General features: G+C 52.8%; 3 protein-coding genes across 4 annotated transcripts; all 3 read right to left on the reverse strand.

The window, feature by feature from the left end:
* Positions 1-654: 654 nt before the first annotated feature.
* On the reverse strand, positions 655-4,922 carry LOC112901503 (transcription factor bHLH153-like). Its single transcript, XM_025970434.1, has 6 exons — positions 4,587-4,922; positions 1,731-1,939; positions 1,584-1,649; positions 1,430-1,495; positions 1,291-1,344; positions 655-1,146 (listed from the first exon to the last, which is right to left on the reverse strand). Exons 2-6 carry the CDS (start codon positions 1,887-1,889, stop codon positions 1,021-1,023), a joined length of 471 nt encoding a protein of 156 aa, XP_025826219.1. The 5' UTR covers positions 1,890-1,939; positions 4,587-4,922; the 3' UTR covers positions 655-1,020.
* A 3,417-nt stretch (positions 4,923-8,339) lies between these two features.
* On the reverse strand, positions 8,340-11,763 carry LOC112898713. Of its 2 annotated transcripts, none has more exons than XM_025966986.1 (4): positions 11,612-11,763; positions 10,474-10,752; positions 9,717-9,959; positions 8,340-8,981 (listed from the first exon to the last, which is right to left on the reverse strand). In XM_025966986.1, the coding sequence occupies exons 2-4, from the start codon at positions 10,708-10,710 to the stop codon at positions 8,703-8,705; spliced, it is 759 nt and encodes a 252-aa protein (XP_025822771.1). In that variant the 5' UTR covers positions 10,711-10,752; positions 11,612-11,763; the 3' UTR covers positions 8,340-8,702. The 2 variants fall into 2 exon arrangements, with proteins under 2 accessions (XP_025822771.1, XP_025822772.1); XM_025966987.1 differs by having other exon boundaries at positions 11,601-11,693.
* Positions 11,764-12,030: 267 nt separating this feature from the next.
* LOC112899375 (endochitinase B-like) lies at positions 12,031-13,154 on the reverse strand. Its single transcript, XM_025967818.1, has 2 exons — positions 12,814-13,154; positions 12,031-12,703 (listed from the first exon to the last, which is right to left on the reverse strand). Exons 1-2 carry the CDS (start codon positions 13,124-13,126, stop codon positions 12,300-12,302), a joined length of 717 nt encoding a protein of 238 aa, XP_025823603.1. The 5' UTR covers positions 13,127-13,154; the 3' UTR covers positions 12,031-12,299.
* Positions 13,155-14,912: the final 1,758 nt, after the last annotated feature.

Genomic DNA, 14,912 nt, shown 5'->3' on the forward strand with positions numbered 1-14,912 from the left:
ATACGCAAGGAGACTGACGAAAAAGATCTCTGAATCTGAAGCATTTAAATCTCCAATGTGTACTTATTTAATATATCGCCGGGTCCATCTATCGGGGTCCCGCACAGTGTACGCGCTCCCCTTGAGCCTGTAAAGGGAGAGCGCGCACGTTAGAACACTCAGACTCGGAAAAGGCACGGACACACACAGAAGTTCACACCCATACACACAAATGTTTATACCTTACAAGTAATACATCACATAGTGAACGTAGAGTATTACGCTCAAGCGGTCCGAACCACTCTAAACCCGTGTATGCCACTCGTGTTCATACGCCTCTAGATCGAGTATTCCTTGACTGCCGCAAATTTATCCTAAACTAGGATTAGACGGGTGCACTCCGCCATCCGGCTGGAGAAATGCTCCTATAACCTTGTATTCATAATGTTTTTTTCTTCAAAACTGGCCTCGGCCTGCCTCGAGGGTCGATGGTGCCGAACAACATGCTCATGACGCGTCATTCCACCTTTCAGCGCGAAAGATCTGCATGTCCAGAAACTGCCACATTCACGGACGAGCGCACGGCAGTTAGGCTCTGCCCTGCCTGAAGCTGCAGTTTCAGTTTCAGCACAAGTGCACAACGGAACAGAGAGCACCGCACACACCATCAGAGACTGGCCTTAAAAACTGCCGCTTCAGTTGCTGACGGCAACAGCCTGCTAATTAACATTCACTGAACACATAGATACATACCACATAGAGACGCAGTTCCCAGCCACATCTGATCTGATCATACATATACGGTGCCCAGGGGAGATCAGACAGGGGCATACAGACAGGTCACTGGTATAATACAAGCGGTTGGAGATTGACGCTCGCTTAGTTTCTTGTTAGGAGATCGAATGGGGTCAGGCGCTTGGAAATTCTATACCCTGCACATGCGGATGCAGATGCGGTAGGACATCCTCGGTTTCCTCGGGGCAGACCAGAGACCGGGCCGGCTGCTCTGCTCCCGGTGAGGCGCGCGGGCGGACTCGCCCCTCACCGGCGCCTGGTCGTGTTCGCCGGCGCCCACAGGTCGGCCCCGTTGCTCTGGGTCAGCTGCAGCGTCAGGTCCACCGGCACCAGGCACAGCCCGCGGTTCCGGAGGCTGTAGTGCTCGGGATCCTGAACCACGTGCCGAACGGGATGTCAAATTCAGAATAACAATTTGTACTGGCCTTCCAAACGATACGACCAAAGTATATTGTATGGAAGGACGGCGAGATCGCATTCAGATTTCAGGGGAGATGAGGGACGGCGAGAGCTCACCTCAGGCGCGGCGCCGGCGGCCGGAGGAGCACGCATGTAGGGGGAGCTCAGGACCTGCAAAAGTTTGGTGCATTGGTGTCAGCAGAAATAAAGGAACAGCAAAACTGAGAAGATCATGTGCGGTCACTGAAGGTGAGACCTCGAGTTGCTGGTGCAGGAACTTGATGTACCCTGACGCCTCCTGCAGAACAGAAGCCGTATCCGTCTGCAGAGAAGAAGCCAACATGGTTGCAGAGGTTGAAGAGATGACGGATCGAAGCAGAAATGCAGCGGAAAATTGCAGAACTGAATACCTTCCCAAACGGTGACACTAGCTGCTGGAGCGCTGCGACCCTCTCGCCGATCTTATCCTTCTTCTCCTGCTCGATCACAGCAAGAAAGCTTCAGACTAGCAGCCATGGAAGATTGCACGAGATGCGCGACACTGACAGCAGACGTACCTTCGGTGACACTGGAGACGTCCTTGGGCTCGTGTTCCTCGGCTTCTTCGGGGTCATGCTTCCAAACTCCTCCGAGCTGGTGGTGACGACGGCCTTCCCGCTGAAGTAGCTGTCGGTGTGGTTCCTCTTGCTGTGATTGGCCACTTCAGCCATCATCATCTTCTTCACCCTCTGGCTCGGTCCTGGTATTTCCTTGCCGTGTTTTCCTGCTGAAATCCAGGAGGAAAGTGTATGTAATAAGACGAGCACTTCCTGCTCCTATGCTAGGGTAAAAGCTGACTTTTACAGCTGTATCCGTCGGTTCAGAGGTCAGTTTCATGGAAGATCACTATCACCCGGCCAAAAGTCCGGTCTTGAGATAGTGCACAGCTACTTGACATGTAGTACACTAGTACTAGACTACCAGTAACACAACTAAAGGTAGACATGACAAGACAAGGTCAAAGGTGCCATTAACCTCGAGAACCTTTTTTCTGTACGGGAATTTTGTTCTAGAAAATCAGTCCAAAAGCGGCCAAAATGAAAAGGACCTTGCATTCTTTTGAGTTCACCCCACTGAACAGCCTGTTCAGTGTTCACCATTGGACGCGAGTGCAGGGACAGGGAAGCATCCGCACTACAAGAACAAAAGATTCTCGGCAGCAGTGATGCCCTACACTCCTACTAAGCCTGCACCCTTTTTCAATCTAGTGGAGGCCTGCTACCTTTCTCCAGTTTATACAACATTAATTGACGGTTTTGTTTGTTTCCAGTTATGCCATTTGGAACTCATCCGAAGGTTCTATTTACTACTATAAAAATTTTTGTTTGGAGTAATGACAGTGGAGAAGACAAGGTCTCAGATAGGCACTGCGAGGATTTGCAGAGTTTTAAGTTGCAGGCTTGCAGCTTACGAGCTAGGAGACCTTGTCTCCCCCCAGTTGAGCTTAAAACAATTGCAGACCAGATTGATCAGAGCAAATAGACTAAGGTAGCAATCCTTATCTCTACCAGTATTAGAAACGTGTGCGTTCAGAGTTCCGAACACTTCTAGGACATTAGGACCTGATAGGGTTTCAGACTTTCAGGTAGAGTTGTCCACTGTGCTTTGTATATTGTGCACAGCACACTGTTGATAACTGAAGATAAGCTGCTCCGTATGAATAAATACTTAACAACTACTTAACATATATATAAAACTATAGCATATCTTTTTGAAAGGAAAAACTACAACATATCTCAAAGACTCGAACCAGATAGTAGCTCTCACAAATCATAATCCTGTCTGAACATGAAGGAAAGCTACGGTTCGCCGCACGAATCATCCGAGTCAGTATCGCGTATTATGGCCGGTAATGATGATCGGCGATCAGCGGACGCGTATTCCCGTCATGGCACGTTCCTGTCAGGAGGTGGGCCCCCCGCCCTTCTGGTGCGTGCGCAAGGCACCAGGCAGGCCCCAGCTGTTACTTGGTCAGGCTAGCTAGATAGCGAGCGACGCTGGTGCAAGTGCACCTGCCCTAGCGTCTTCCATTTGGGCGCCATTCCAGGGGGCTCTGATGGAGAGTTTCAGACAAACAGCCTGCCCATATTGACGGCGTGCTGCTACCGGAGAAAACAGGTTTGGACTGTTGTACTGTACTACTACTGCTTTTCAGGTTGGGAGCAAAGCGAGCAGCTAGGGCACACCCCTGCTGATCCATTTGGAAGGGTTAGGGCAAAGCCAGCCAGTCAACCTCCTAATAAACTCCAGAGCCCTATTTCGTTGTTTGTTTCCGGTAATAAAGATACCCTGAACTTGGTACTGGAGTGTTCATGGATCGTACGAGTTCTTTTCTTCTCTACACCACCCTACCATGAAAAAGAAATTGTTCTTTATTTAAGCAGAGGGGAAAAAACAAATATTGTTGTGTGAGCCAACAAATTCAGGCAAGTAAAGGACTAGAAGGGGACAAAGGCGCTTGTCCCATTCGACGACAAGCGGGAACCATGCATGATTGATTGACGAGTTTGTCAGGGAGCACTAGGTTGTTTGCAGTTCCGAGCACCGAATCCAGGCGCCCTTTTTTCCCTCGCGTCGCTCCTCCTCCGCCCAAAACTGCCCCGCTGTTTAATTTCTACTTCGAATAATAAATAAATCTCTGCGAAATCAAGAGGGCTAGCGGCCTTCAAACCGAAGCCGGAGGCCTTTAATACGCCGCGTCCTATCCTAATTCCCGCCCTCGTCGCGACGCAATTAGCAGCGGCGGGCCCAAATTAAATTTCTGTTAAGCTAACCTCGCACGCCTAAATTAAAATCTGGTCGCCGACGTAGGCGGATATCCGTAGCCACCCGGGCGCCAGCTGTGAGGAAAGGACGACGCGCCAGGCGCCAGCCGAGACGCCGCCTGCCTGCCCGCCTGCGCGGCTGCGCGTGTCTGCCCGCCTGCGCCTGCTGACACGTACGACGCGCATTGCGCCGCGCCATGCCGCGCGCGCACGCCATGGCTGCCTGCCTACCCTGTACCCACCCCCTCTCCGCTTGTCGCCTTGTCGGTGTGAATGGAAGAACAAGAACCGGAAGGTCAAGAGAATGGCAGGGCGCCGGTCGACGCATGGCACGCGCACAGGCTTGTGCAGGCACCATGGATGGGCACGGAGAGAGGTCACCGCGAGGTTAACCGTGCGGCGAGCTAGGAGTGTTGAGCTCACCGGACGCATGATACAGAAAGTGATTAACCACATACTCGTATTTTTTTTAGATGAGTGGTTAGCCACATACTCGTATATTTCAAAGAATCAAGCTACTGCAGAACCATATCGTTTGAAACTGCTACATAGAGATCGATCGAGGAGACTGAAGCAGATCGAAAAGGTTAATTGGGGAGAAGCTCTTACCAGGATCGATGGCAATCCCTGCGAGCGTCTCCCGGGCGGAGAGCGAGCGCGAGGTGGTGGCGACGGAGGTGGCGCGACGAGCTACCTCTCGCTCACCGGGAAACGACCGAGCCAGCGGCGGAGCTCGCCGTGCGCTTCTTCTTCCTGCTCGCGCGCGTGCCTCCTCCGTCCTGTGCCTCTCCCGGTGTCGTCAGAACTCGGAGAGAGAGGTCTGAAGACGAGGCCGGCAGGCAGGAGGAGACGAAGGCTTGGTCGGTGGGGGTGGAGAGGCTTCAGGCTTATGCAGGGTTTATGGACGGAAGCAGGGGGGGCGGGCCGGGGACATTTGGGGATCAGGGGAGGGGGGACGCCATTTATATACAGCTCAGGAGGTCAGGGCCTCAGGTCTAGCCAGGGAGTTGCCTCGCTGCGCTACCTGGGTCTGGGTGGGCGTGCAGCCGCCTGCAGACGGATAGATTTCCCGGAATATTATATTATTATATTATATGCTTTTTTTTCTAAGGCAAGGGAACTATTTCCCCCACTCTATGCGAACACTGACTGACGACGGAAAACACACACAAAAAAAAAACAAACGGGTTTCTTTTCCTATCACGAAACCGGTAGGTGCACCTCCCGGATGGAGGAGCTAGTACGTATAAGCGACAAGCGAAAAGGAGGTGCTGCGGGCACCAACTGGTGGTACTGCTCCTGGCGTGGCGAGGACGGGGACGAGTGGTGCATCCATGCATGGCATGTCTGCGCCAACACCTCGCGTGGGTGGTGCCTCCTGCTGTGCGCCCAAGCACTTGCGCGCACCCGCTTTGCCACCGTATGCCTGGCATGGGAGGAGGGGGGGCGTCATTTTCTTTTCTTCTTCCGTGGCTTCCTTTTCGGCCCCCTCTTGTTTTTTCGGCCGCATCGGCCTCGGTGACAGCTAATATCCAGAGGGTGGAGAGAGAGAGAGGGGCGACGATGCGACCGGGCGAGGGAGAGGGGGATCGGCGGGACGAGGACAGACGGGGCGACGCCATCTGCGCAGCCCGCAGCGCCGGAGAGCGAGGGGAGGGGACAGGGACAAACCGGCTTTATTAGTTGCGCTCCGGCCTGGCGCGCCCGCTTCGCCAGCCGCGCCAGGCAGACGAGGCTCGCGCGCTCGCGGCGCCCGTGGCGTGGCGGCGTCGCGCGCGCCTGGGCCTGCAGCTGGGCGGCGCATTGGGGCGTCCGTGCGGCGCCGCGTGAAGAAGGTTGCTGCCGCGCTCGTGTGTGTTCTCCGCTGCGGTCTGGCACGGGCGGGGATGATGCGGGCCGGGCTGCGTGCGGCGTACCGCGTGTGCGGAGCGTGCGGTGCAGCGGGGCGCGCGCCGGGGTGCGGACAAAGGACACGGCTCATACGAAGGGATAGGCTTGCGCCTGACTTCGCTCACTGCCTGCGCTGCTGGGCTGCGGCGCACGGGTAGCCGGGTAGGTGGCCGCGCGTCGCTTCGGCCAGAGCGGCGGCACCGCCACGTAAGCGCGCGTGCGCCGCGGCGGCGCATCGTCTGGCCTCTGGGAAGGATCGGTCGCCCGCGTACGTGTCTGGTCCGGTGTCGTGTTCCTTCGTTTCGTCTCTTTCCTCTTTCGTGACAAATGGAAACGGGAGGAAGACATCGCAGACGCCGACGATCATACAGGGTGTGGCGTTTTTCTAATGGGAATATGGATTCCACTAATTCATCGACGCAGCGAGATCACCGGCCGCTAGATCCTCAAGACAGGGTGTGGTGTTACCTAGCATTGTAGCAGGTAGGTTTTGGCGTTCCATTTTCCGGTCAGATCTTTGTTATCTGCTCTTATAACTTTCCCAAATCAGGCCGGAGAGCTGGGTAATGAGTACTAGCAAGAACGAGAACAGTATGCCGTGGCAACTGCGTTTTCTCCTGCTACCTATTTATTCGTACCACATGCGGCCGAAGCAGCCGGCCAGCCGGCCCATTTCCCATTTGAGCCCGAATGAGCTTCTAGAACTGATGAGTTAATACTCGGCCTACGCACGAGCCGCTTGCCTTGACGGGATCCGTTTGCATGCATGGCATGCCACACGTAACGACCTCCTCTAGCTTTTGACGACCGGGTCAGCCCTGATGATCGCGCCCGACCCGACAGATCTCGGTCAGGTCCGTCGTGTCTCCGAGCAATCCATCCCCTGCCGCGCCACCGATCTCGGTCACCACTTTCGGCGCCGGGCACGGTGCACCTCACATGATCCAACAGTGACCCCAACCGTGACGTCCCACGGCTGCCAGCAACCTCTCCGTCACCCGCGCAGGCAGCCACGGCCTCCGGCCGCGGCTTGCCGCTGCCTGCGCGGGCGGCGAGCGCAGCAGGGGGATTTCTACGCCCCGGTCGCCGTCCGGCTGTCCAGGTCCGCGGCCCTGGCCGGCCGGCTGGCGCGCCACCACGGCGACGGCGACGGCGACCGCGCCGCGAATCGTCTTTTTTTTCTTTTCCGCCGCCTCCGGGGTCCAGCTCGGGGGCAGAGCGCGCCCCATGCACGAGTCCACACGACGCGACGGCTCTCGCGGGGCCTGGGCGGACGGGGTCCACGCGCTTCCACCGCCACTCGCGAGCTGAAAGGGATTTTTATCCGCTCCCAGCGTCGTCGCTGCATGCCTGCCTGCGTCGCCCACCTTTATACTTCTCCCCTCTTTTTCGCGATCAGCCAGACCAGTTCATTCTCCTTTTTCTTTTTGTTTCATGGGCTTGCAACTTGGCATCTTTGTTATCGCGGTAAACTCCCGGCGACGTACGCTACCCGCGCTGGTCGTGCATGCGTGCGGGAGCGGACATGGTCGACGAGCCGAGTCCTCGGTGTGTCGCAACTTTTTTTTACTAGGCCAGTCTCACGGGAAACGGCACTCTGACCTGAACTGAATCGTCGTAAACGGCGAGCTCGCAGAAGCGGCAGAGCAGAACAGGTAAAGATCGAGGCGCAAGCAACGGCCGCCATTTCTCTATGCCTCCATGATTCGCACGCGCACTGCTGGAAGAAACCACTTCTCATGTCCACGGACGAAGGCAACTCAAGGCATCTGGGCGCTATGACGATGTCGAGACCCTGCTAATTTCTGCGCCTGCGCCGCGAGTCGTGTCGCGGTGGGGCCTTGCGCTCGCGCCGGGAAGCAACCTGGTTGATCAAGCCCGGCAGTTCAGGGCGCCGCTCGTGCAAGTGGCGGATCGTGCCCGGCTCAAGTCGCAAAGCCTACGTGGCTATAATACAGATTGGGGCGGCTGTTTCGGTGGTTCGCATGTGCCAATCGATCTGCTTTCCCTCCGGAGGCTCCTGGCTTTCGGCCGCATCCATCATTCCTCCGGAAATCGCGGTTTCGGCGAGGAACCAACCTGTACGGTTTGTCCCGTCCCGTTTCGATTTTATTATTGGATGGCGTGAACTGCTGGCTTAATCACGAGTTCCTTCCCTGATCAAAACACCAGAACCGGCCAGTTTCCTTCGTATATCACGGGATGCGCAGCTGCGTAATCAAACGCGCTCCTGGCTCCGGTCAAAACGAATCGTTCGTGGCGTCGGCGAAATCTATCTAGAGTGCCGCCAAAAACGCAAATCCAGTTGAGTTCGCAACGCAATCTGCAATCACAGTTCGCATCGACAGTGACATCGAATGGACATTTCAAACTCTGCCCTTGCAAACAGGCCCTGTGAGGTGAGCGAGGGGGACCAACGAAGACGGTCGGGCAACACATCATCGCAGAAGTTTGCAATGAGCAGCGCAGCGATTACGAGACGCCATCATTTGGCGCTTGTGCAGTTATGATCCGTCAGATGGAGCATTCAAGTTTGCCACCAGCGTATCATTGACCGGCAGACCATCGCAGCAGCCGGGTCTCGGAAAGTACTAGCGCTGCAAAAACTGAACAGGAACTCCCCCATGCTTTCCGTTCCGAACCTAACAGGCTACAACACTGACCTCGGGACAGCGAGTGTATCCCACAACAGTCAACAGTAGCCAAGAACGACCAACTGGAGCAGCTCGTCGAAGCTACCCTCCACCGCCATTCAAGTCTCAAGCAGCTAGTACTCACCTATACAACACCACAATGAGAAAATTCAGAGGCCGACAAAACAGTGTGGCACCAGAGCTACGACTCCTGGGCGTGAGGGCGCAAGTAGCCTCTGCAGAGCTCCTCCAAACGACGAGCAAGCTGTTTGGGCTGCTGCCACCATGCGGATTCAGAAGAGACTGATCTTCCATAGTAGTCCTCTTCTTGTGCGCTATCCTTCTTGGTGATGCGCTCGGAGAAATCACGCCAGTTCAGCATGGCACGTTTCAGACGAGCTGTCCTCTTACCGGTGACTAGATACCTGGTGTAGTCCCTAGCAAGGCGGTACAACTCCTCCCCTCTTATTATGTGGACATACTGCATCATAAAGGAAGCAGAAGAGAGACTTAAAAAGCCTATGCATGCAGGTTTCCTAAATAGTTTGAACCAAGACAATTGCATCTATATACTCATATATTCATATTGAGGAAATGGATTTTAAGCATAATTCTTGTTTCAGCAGCCAGAAGAATAGTTCCCATTAATACTGAACAGTCCCAGCAATGAATGTACCAAAAGAATAGTTTCCATGTTACTCATGTTCATCTGTGTTGCTGTCAACTTGGCAAGCTACTGCCGAGGCATTAGGTATTAGCATCTACCTTATATTATAAGCTAGTCCACTTAGATCGTTGTTTTCTTGACAAAAGTGAAACCACACAAACAGTTGCAGTAGCTTAAAGCATGTTGTATGCCTATATCATTAAGTTAATGAAGAGGGAAATTTCACTATTCTGTGCTTCAACAATCCTTATTATTGCTTCTGAATTAGCTGATGGTGTGGGAGAAAAATGGTACTCAAGGTAGTGGACATGCTACACTATTATAATGGATCTGTACCATCCCCCTATGAATATTGAATATAGGAACACCTTTCAAACAGGAAATAACCTAACTAGCTGTTCATCATAGTGTATCCAGAACTAATAAGAGTTTGGAAATTCAAGCCCTAAAAAAAGAATTTGGGAATTCAAGGGCTAAAAAAGATGTCCACCTATAAAATATAGCATTTTCAGAATAGAGAACGCAAGGAACATGAAGTGATGAAGTTACCACAAGTATGAAGGCAATAGTTGCTATCAAAATCTGGATCATCTCATATAATGAATCCTTGAAAGATTCATCCTCTGGGCCATCAGAACCACCACCGCTACCTCCATATCGGTTTTTGTTTCCTCCATTTCCACCAGATCCTTGTCCTCGAATCTTAGCCATCCGCTCGCTCAGCAAGTCTTGCAGGGACCTTGGTCTTTTTGCTTGAGCCATAGCTTTATTCAAAGATTCCATTGAGAAAGGCTGGAAAGAAGGCAGTAATAAATTTAGCACATGATTTGTAGAGAAGATTCTGCACATGCTAATAGGCTTGTCTTATAACAAAAAAATTATCTGGTGCACAAAGTTTAACCAAATAAAGTTACAAAGCTCTGTGATACTAAATTCCTGTTGGTTGTAACTTATATATAATATGAAAGTTGGAACCTACAGTCAACATCTACCAAAGTACTCAACACAACAGAGTAACAAACCAGGTCAAACTTGTTTAATTGCTAAGCAATACAGGAGTATACAAGTCCCCAATTCAATGCTCTCCCTAGAATTTGGATACCACAGAAGCTAACACAAGTGATAAGATATGCTCCTTTTATCATTACCAACAAGCATTACAAGTTTTACAACACCATTCTTTTGATAACATAACAAGTGGCGAGTATGGACCACATAAGGGAGAAGAAACAGTCATTGCATGATAATTGCTTAAAATGGGAGATGCATAGGTATAATTCAGGGAAAGGCAGCAAATATTGCTTACGTCATTGACAGGGTTCTCTTTTCCACTCGAGGCATATACAGGACCAAGCCTTTTATGGCAAGCAGAAACAAGAACAAGCCTTGGATACAGTTGCTGTTGCAGTTTGCAAGATCTTGTAGAATGTGGGCACAGAGTGTGTCGACCAAGCAGCTCGTGGGTCCTTCCAAGACCAGCTACTGGCCTGTATGCAGTGAGCATACCATGAGGTTTGTGCATTGTAGCTTGGAAGTAGCTCATGTTTCCGTACTTCTTGAATCTCAGAATAGCTTAGAGCCAAAACTGTGGGATTAAAATATGAATGTAAGTACCAGGCACCCAGAAATCTGAGACAAGAATGTAGCTTGTCGAAAATAAATAAGATCAGTATCAACTTAACTGATATAAAGCAGAAGGGCATAACTTCAGTTTTATGGCATAGAAATATTTTTAGTCACCGATAATCAAGATTTATTCGTCTGAAGAAACAAAATTGCCATAACAAAACAAGGCAATCCGATACTCTAATAGTAGAATTTGATCTGGCCTATATGTTTTCATTTCTGAACTTGATTTGTGCATGGATGTTGTGGATATAAACTTTTGAAAGAATGTCGGAATATTTTTTTGCCTATTAAACATTAAATGGTGGAGGTCATGTTTAACCGGTAACATCAGCAGAGGGGAACTTTAGGATATCCCAATCAGTCAGGACTTCAGGTTGGTGCTTATCCTGAAAGCTGGGTAAACCCAATGTATGAACCAACGAGTACTCCTAATATTAAGTTGCATCCAACATGCTGCAAACTGCGCCGCGGGTTCGGGACGTTTCTCATCCAATAGTTCTCAATTTCAGCAGGCAAACATCAATCAACGACAGCAGTACAGCACCAGCCAGTTATCCAACGAATAGCTATTTCCTATGAACATCTACGTAGTAAGTTTCGATGAGAAACCAGATCGTAAGAAAGACCCCGCATCCCACATCAACCCTCCCTAGCCCGAGCAATCCGAACGAGCTGGAAAATGGAAAAAGGGCTCCACCCAGCCACCCTAATCCCACAGCAAATAGGTTCTCTAAAACCCTAGCCAAACGAAACGGGGACGTGCATACAACCAGGAAGCAAGCGACACAAGACGGAGGCACCAACCGGGCGGTTACCTGGAGAGGCCAACGGTGGCGGCGGAGGATTGGGGGCGCGGAGGCGGAGGGAAATGAGGGATGGGGCGGTCGCGGTCGGACGGAAAGGAGGCGGCGACCGGCGAAGGGCCGAGCGAGCGAGAGAGGGGGAAGGATTGCTAGATTGGGTTGCGCTGGAGGCTGGGGCCCGCTCCAGTAGTCAGTGTGTCTCCCGCTATCGAAAGGCCTCTTCGAAAGGCCCAAATACGTCGGGTGCCCATCGCTGCGGCCTTGGACTTGGGTTAGACCGGCCCATTGACCCTCAGTCTCTGGCTGATGAGCTATGAGCTATCTATCGTTTTTTCTCTATAACTATATGGGCAATTATTACATAATAACTTTTAAAAAATTATTACATAATAAAAAAATCTGCAAACCACATGATGAGCAATGATAGAAGGTGCCACACATTTGTAAATATATATATATATATAGGAGTAGATACGAGCACGTGTAGAATGAATTTGTAAAGGACTGCAGCGTATTGGAACTGTAGTTTTTCACTGCCGGTTGGGAATCGGTGGTTTTCCAAGTACGACGGCACACACATTAAGAAAAAAGAGTACTAGCACACGTCGCTCCAGGCGCCAGCAAGTGCGCGACGCGGAGCATGTTATTTATCCTTCACGAGCTGCGACGACGAGCACACCCCACCGGCCGGCTCCTAGCACTAGCAGGTGAGGTTGCTCCCGGGGTCGACGCCGAGCTGCTGGCAGTACTGCTTGTAGTAACCCACCAGCGCGTTCACCTGGGCGGGGTTCCCCCCGCCGCACGCGAGGCCGCCGTCGATGGCCCTGACGGTGGCGCCGAACCCCCGCGGCACGGCCTGGTGCGCGCTGCTCATCCAGGACCAGAGCGCCGCCTTGAACGAGACCGCGGGGTCCCTCGCCACCCGGTCCGGGTCCCCCAGCAGGTCGACGCCGATGCGCCTCCCCGCCGGCCCGTAGTTGAAGTTCCACGACAGCTGCAGCGGGCCGCGCCCGTAGTATTTCTTCCCCGGGGCGCACGGCCACTGCCTGCTGCTCGCGTCGCAGAAGACGTTCGCCCTGTTGATCTCGCTGATGTAGCAGAAATCTGTTGCAAAATAAGTACATGCGTGCATGCAAATTGAAGAAACCGTCAGGGCATCAGATCCTGCAAATGAAGCAACATATAGGTGGCGGCGGTTTGATCGATCAGCTTACGTCCGGTCTCGTACGTGGCGTGCGCGAAGAAGGCGGCGACCTCGCGCTTGCCGTCGGCCTCCGAGCCGCCGTGCGCGAAGCCCGGAAACGAGTTGGCGGCGCTCAGGAACGCGCCCCGCGTGTAGAAGTTGTTGCCCTCGCACCCGGACCCGGCCTGGGACTTGATGCCGTCGAAGAACGCCTCGGTGACGACGCTGGGCACGGACGCGCCGCCGCCGCCCGAGCACGGGCCGGCGGCGCAGAGGAGCGCTACTAGCCCGAGAGTCAAGGCCGTCAGGGTCGTCGTCTGCCGTGGTGAGCTTGCTATGGCCATACTGGATGAGGGGCCTCAGCTCGGCTGCTCTAGGTTGTGAGGTTGCCATGGCATGCTGATCGATGGCGTTTATAAAGAGATCGAGGCCGGCGTGCATCTTCTCGATGCGTGACAGGCGACGTGGAGGATGGACTGTCTCGATCGATCGAGTGTTACTTGTACTGACACTACTGTTCCAGAGTTTGAGCTTGGCGGTGGCACGCCATGGCGTCAGTCAATCAGACGTAACGCCTCAGGTCGTCTCCAATTGAAGGGAAACGAAAGACCACTGCACTTGAACTGCCACTAGCTGCAACTGAATTTGAGATGTCGTATCTGGATCGCCGCCGTGTACGTGACTATCTGGCCACAATTTTCGCGTCTACGAAGACAATCGCCTTCGTTAGACGGCGGCCGCCGCTTTACAGCCGTACATCGGCGACCGACCTGCGTGTTCCACCGCCATCTAACAGAAAAAGGTACGGTCAATCCAGAAAGGAAGGAAGACTTCCAACGTCGGTGCCGCGACGGCAACCGGCATGGTTCCCTGCCGAGCCTCTGCTTTGTACAGTTCTCGGCTACATGTCTAATCCAAACAAGTTTTTTTTAAAAAAAAGCAATGATTCTGGTTCAAGAATCTCCTGAAGATCAAATTGTTTCGGAATGATTTGACAGGATCGCAAGTTATGATTGAACTTGAACAGACAGGGTAGCATTTGAAAAAAAAAATTCGAGGAATGCGAGAGGCAGTAGAGTTTCAGACTCTGTGCACCAACTCTGGCGTCTGACTACCGATGCCAAATCCAGTTGATTTATTTTCTTCAGCATTCCTTGCGGACGGGCCGTTGCGGCGGCGAGTCCTGCACGCTGCGCCCCTATTCGGAGCGCACGGCGGCGTGGATGCTGCGCCACCATGGGCGCGCCGGGCGCCACCGAGAGCAAGCAGCCCTGCCCGCCTCGCACGGGCGCACGCGGTGAGCCGGTGACTAGCTCCGGCGCCGGAGGGTTCCCGAAGCTGTCCTCGTCGAGGACTAGACAGGCCGTGCTGCTTGCCCCCGCTCCCCTCGCAGCCTCCCGGATCTCCGGCGGACGGGCCTTGCCCGGTCTGGAATTTTACATATAACCCCTTATTCGGATCGCGATTAATAATCGCGATCCAAATTAGGGGTGTTTTGTAAAATATAGGATTCGTTATTTTGAAATATACCCCTATTTTGGATCGCGATTATGGATCGCGATCTAAACTAGGAGTTTTTATGTAAAATATGGACTTCATATTTTGCAAATAAGCTCTCTTCTTCCTCTGTCTGCTGGGAAAAATCCCCTCCGCCTTCTCGACGATCCGCCGATTCCGACGGCCGCTGCATCCTCCATCCAGGAATAGATCAAGGTCCAGCCCATGTACATCGAGCTATCAACCCTTGCACCAGTTTTCTCGGTCGGAGATTGCGGGCTCCTGCGGCTAGGACACCGGAAGCGCGCCGATACGCCGCCCTCGTCATCCTTCGGCGAACAGGGCCTTGCGTGATAAGATGGACCTGCTGTTGCGTCTTCCTTGCATCTGATGCTGTCCGGCCAGGAGGTTGTTACATTCCAGTCGATGGCATTCAGAAAGATGCAGACAGTTAGCCGGTTAATCGCATATCTGTTCTATATTATCATCCGTGTCATGCAGGTACCAGTTCTTGTGCTATCACCATTGATCTCGGCTTACATGGAGGGTCTCCTTCATTTTCTTCATGCTGCCCTCACTTTACTAGTTGACTGGTTCCAGCATGCTCATGAGTTGCTTGAAGTAGTACCAGCT

The sequence above is a fragment of the Panicum hallii genome, chromosome 7 (assembly GCF_002211085.1).
Source record: "Panicum hallii strain FIL2 chromosome 7, PHallii_v3.1, whole genome shotgun sequence".
In the NCBI taxonomy this organism is placed as follows: Eukaryota; Viridiplantae; Streptophyta; class Magnoliopsida; order Poales; family Poaceae; genus Panicum; species Panicum hallii.

Coding starts and splice junctions, on each gene's coding strand:
- LOC112899375 (XM_025967818.1), bottom strand. CDS start 13,126: ATGGCCATAGCAAGCTCACCACGGCAGACGACGACCCTGACGGCCTTG. Junction 12,704..12,813: donor CGCCACGTACGAGACCGGAC/GTAAGCTGATCG, acceptor ATTTTGCAACAG/ATTTCTGCTACATCAGCGAG.
- LOC112901503 (XM_025970434.1), bottom strand. CDS start 1,889: ATGATGATGGCTGAAGTGGCCAATCACAGCAAGAGGAACCACACCGAC. Junction 1,496..1,583: donor TAGTGTCACCGTTTGGGAAG/GTATTCAGTTCT, acceptor TCTTCTCTGCAG/ACGGATACGGCTTCTGTTCT. Junction 1,345..1,429: donor TCCTGCACCAGCAACTCGAG/GTCTCACCTTCA, acceptor AAACTTTTGCAG/GTCCTGAGCTCCCCCTACAT.
- LOC112898713 (XM_025966986.1), bottom strand. CDS start 10,710: ATGAGCTACTTCCAAGCTACAATGCACAAACCTCATGGTATGCTCACT. Junction 9,960..10,473: donor AAGAGAACCCTGTCAATGAC/GTAAGCAATATT, acceptor CCTTCTTTCCAG/CCTTTCTCAATGGAATCTTT. Junction 8,982..9,716: donor CTATTGCCTTCATACTTGTG/GTAACTTCATCA, acceptor TTTATGATGCAG/TATGTCCACATAATAAGAGG.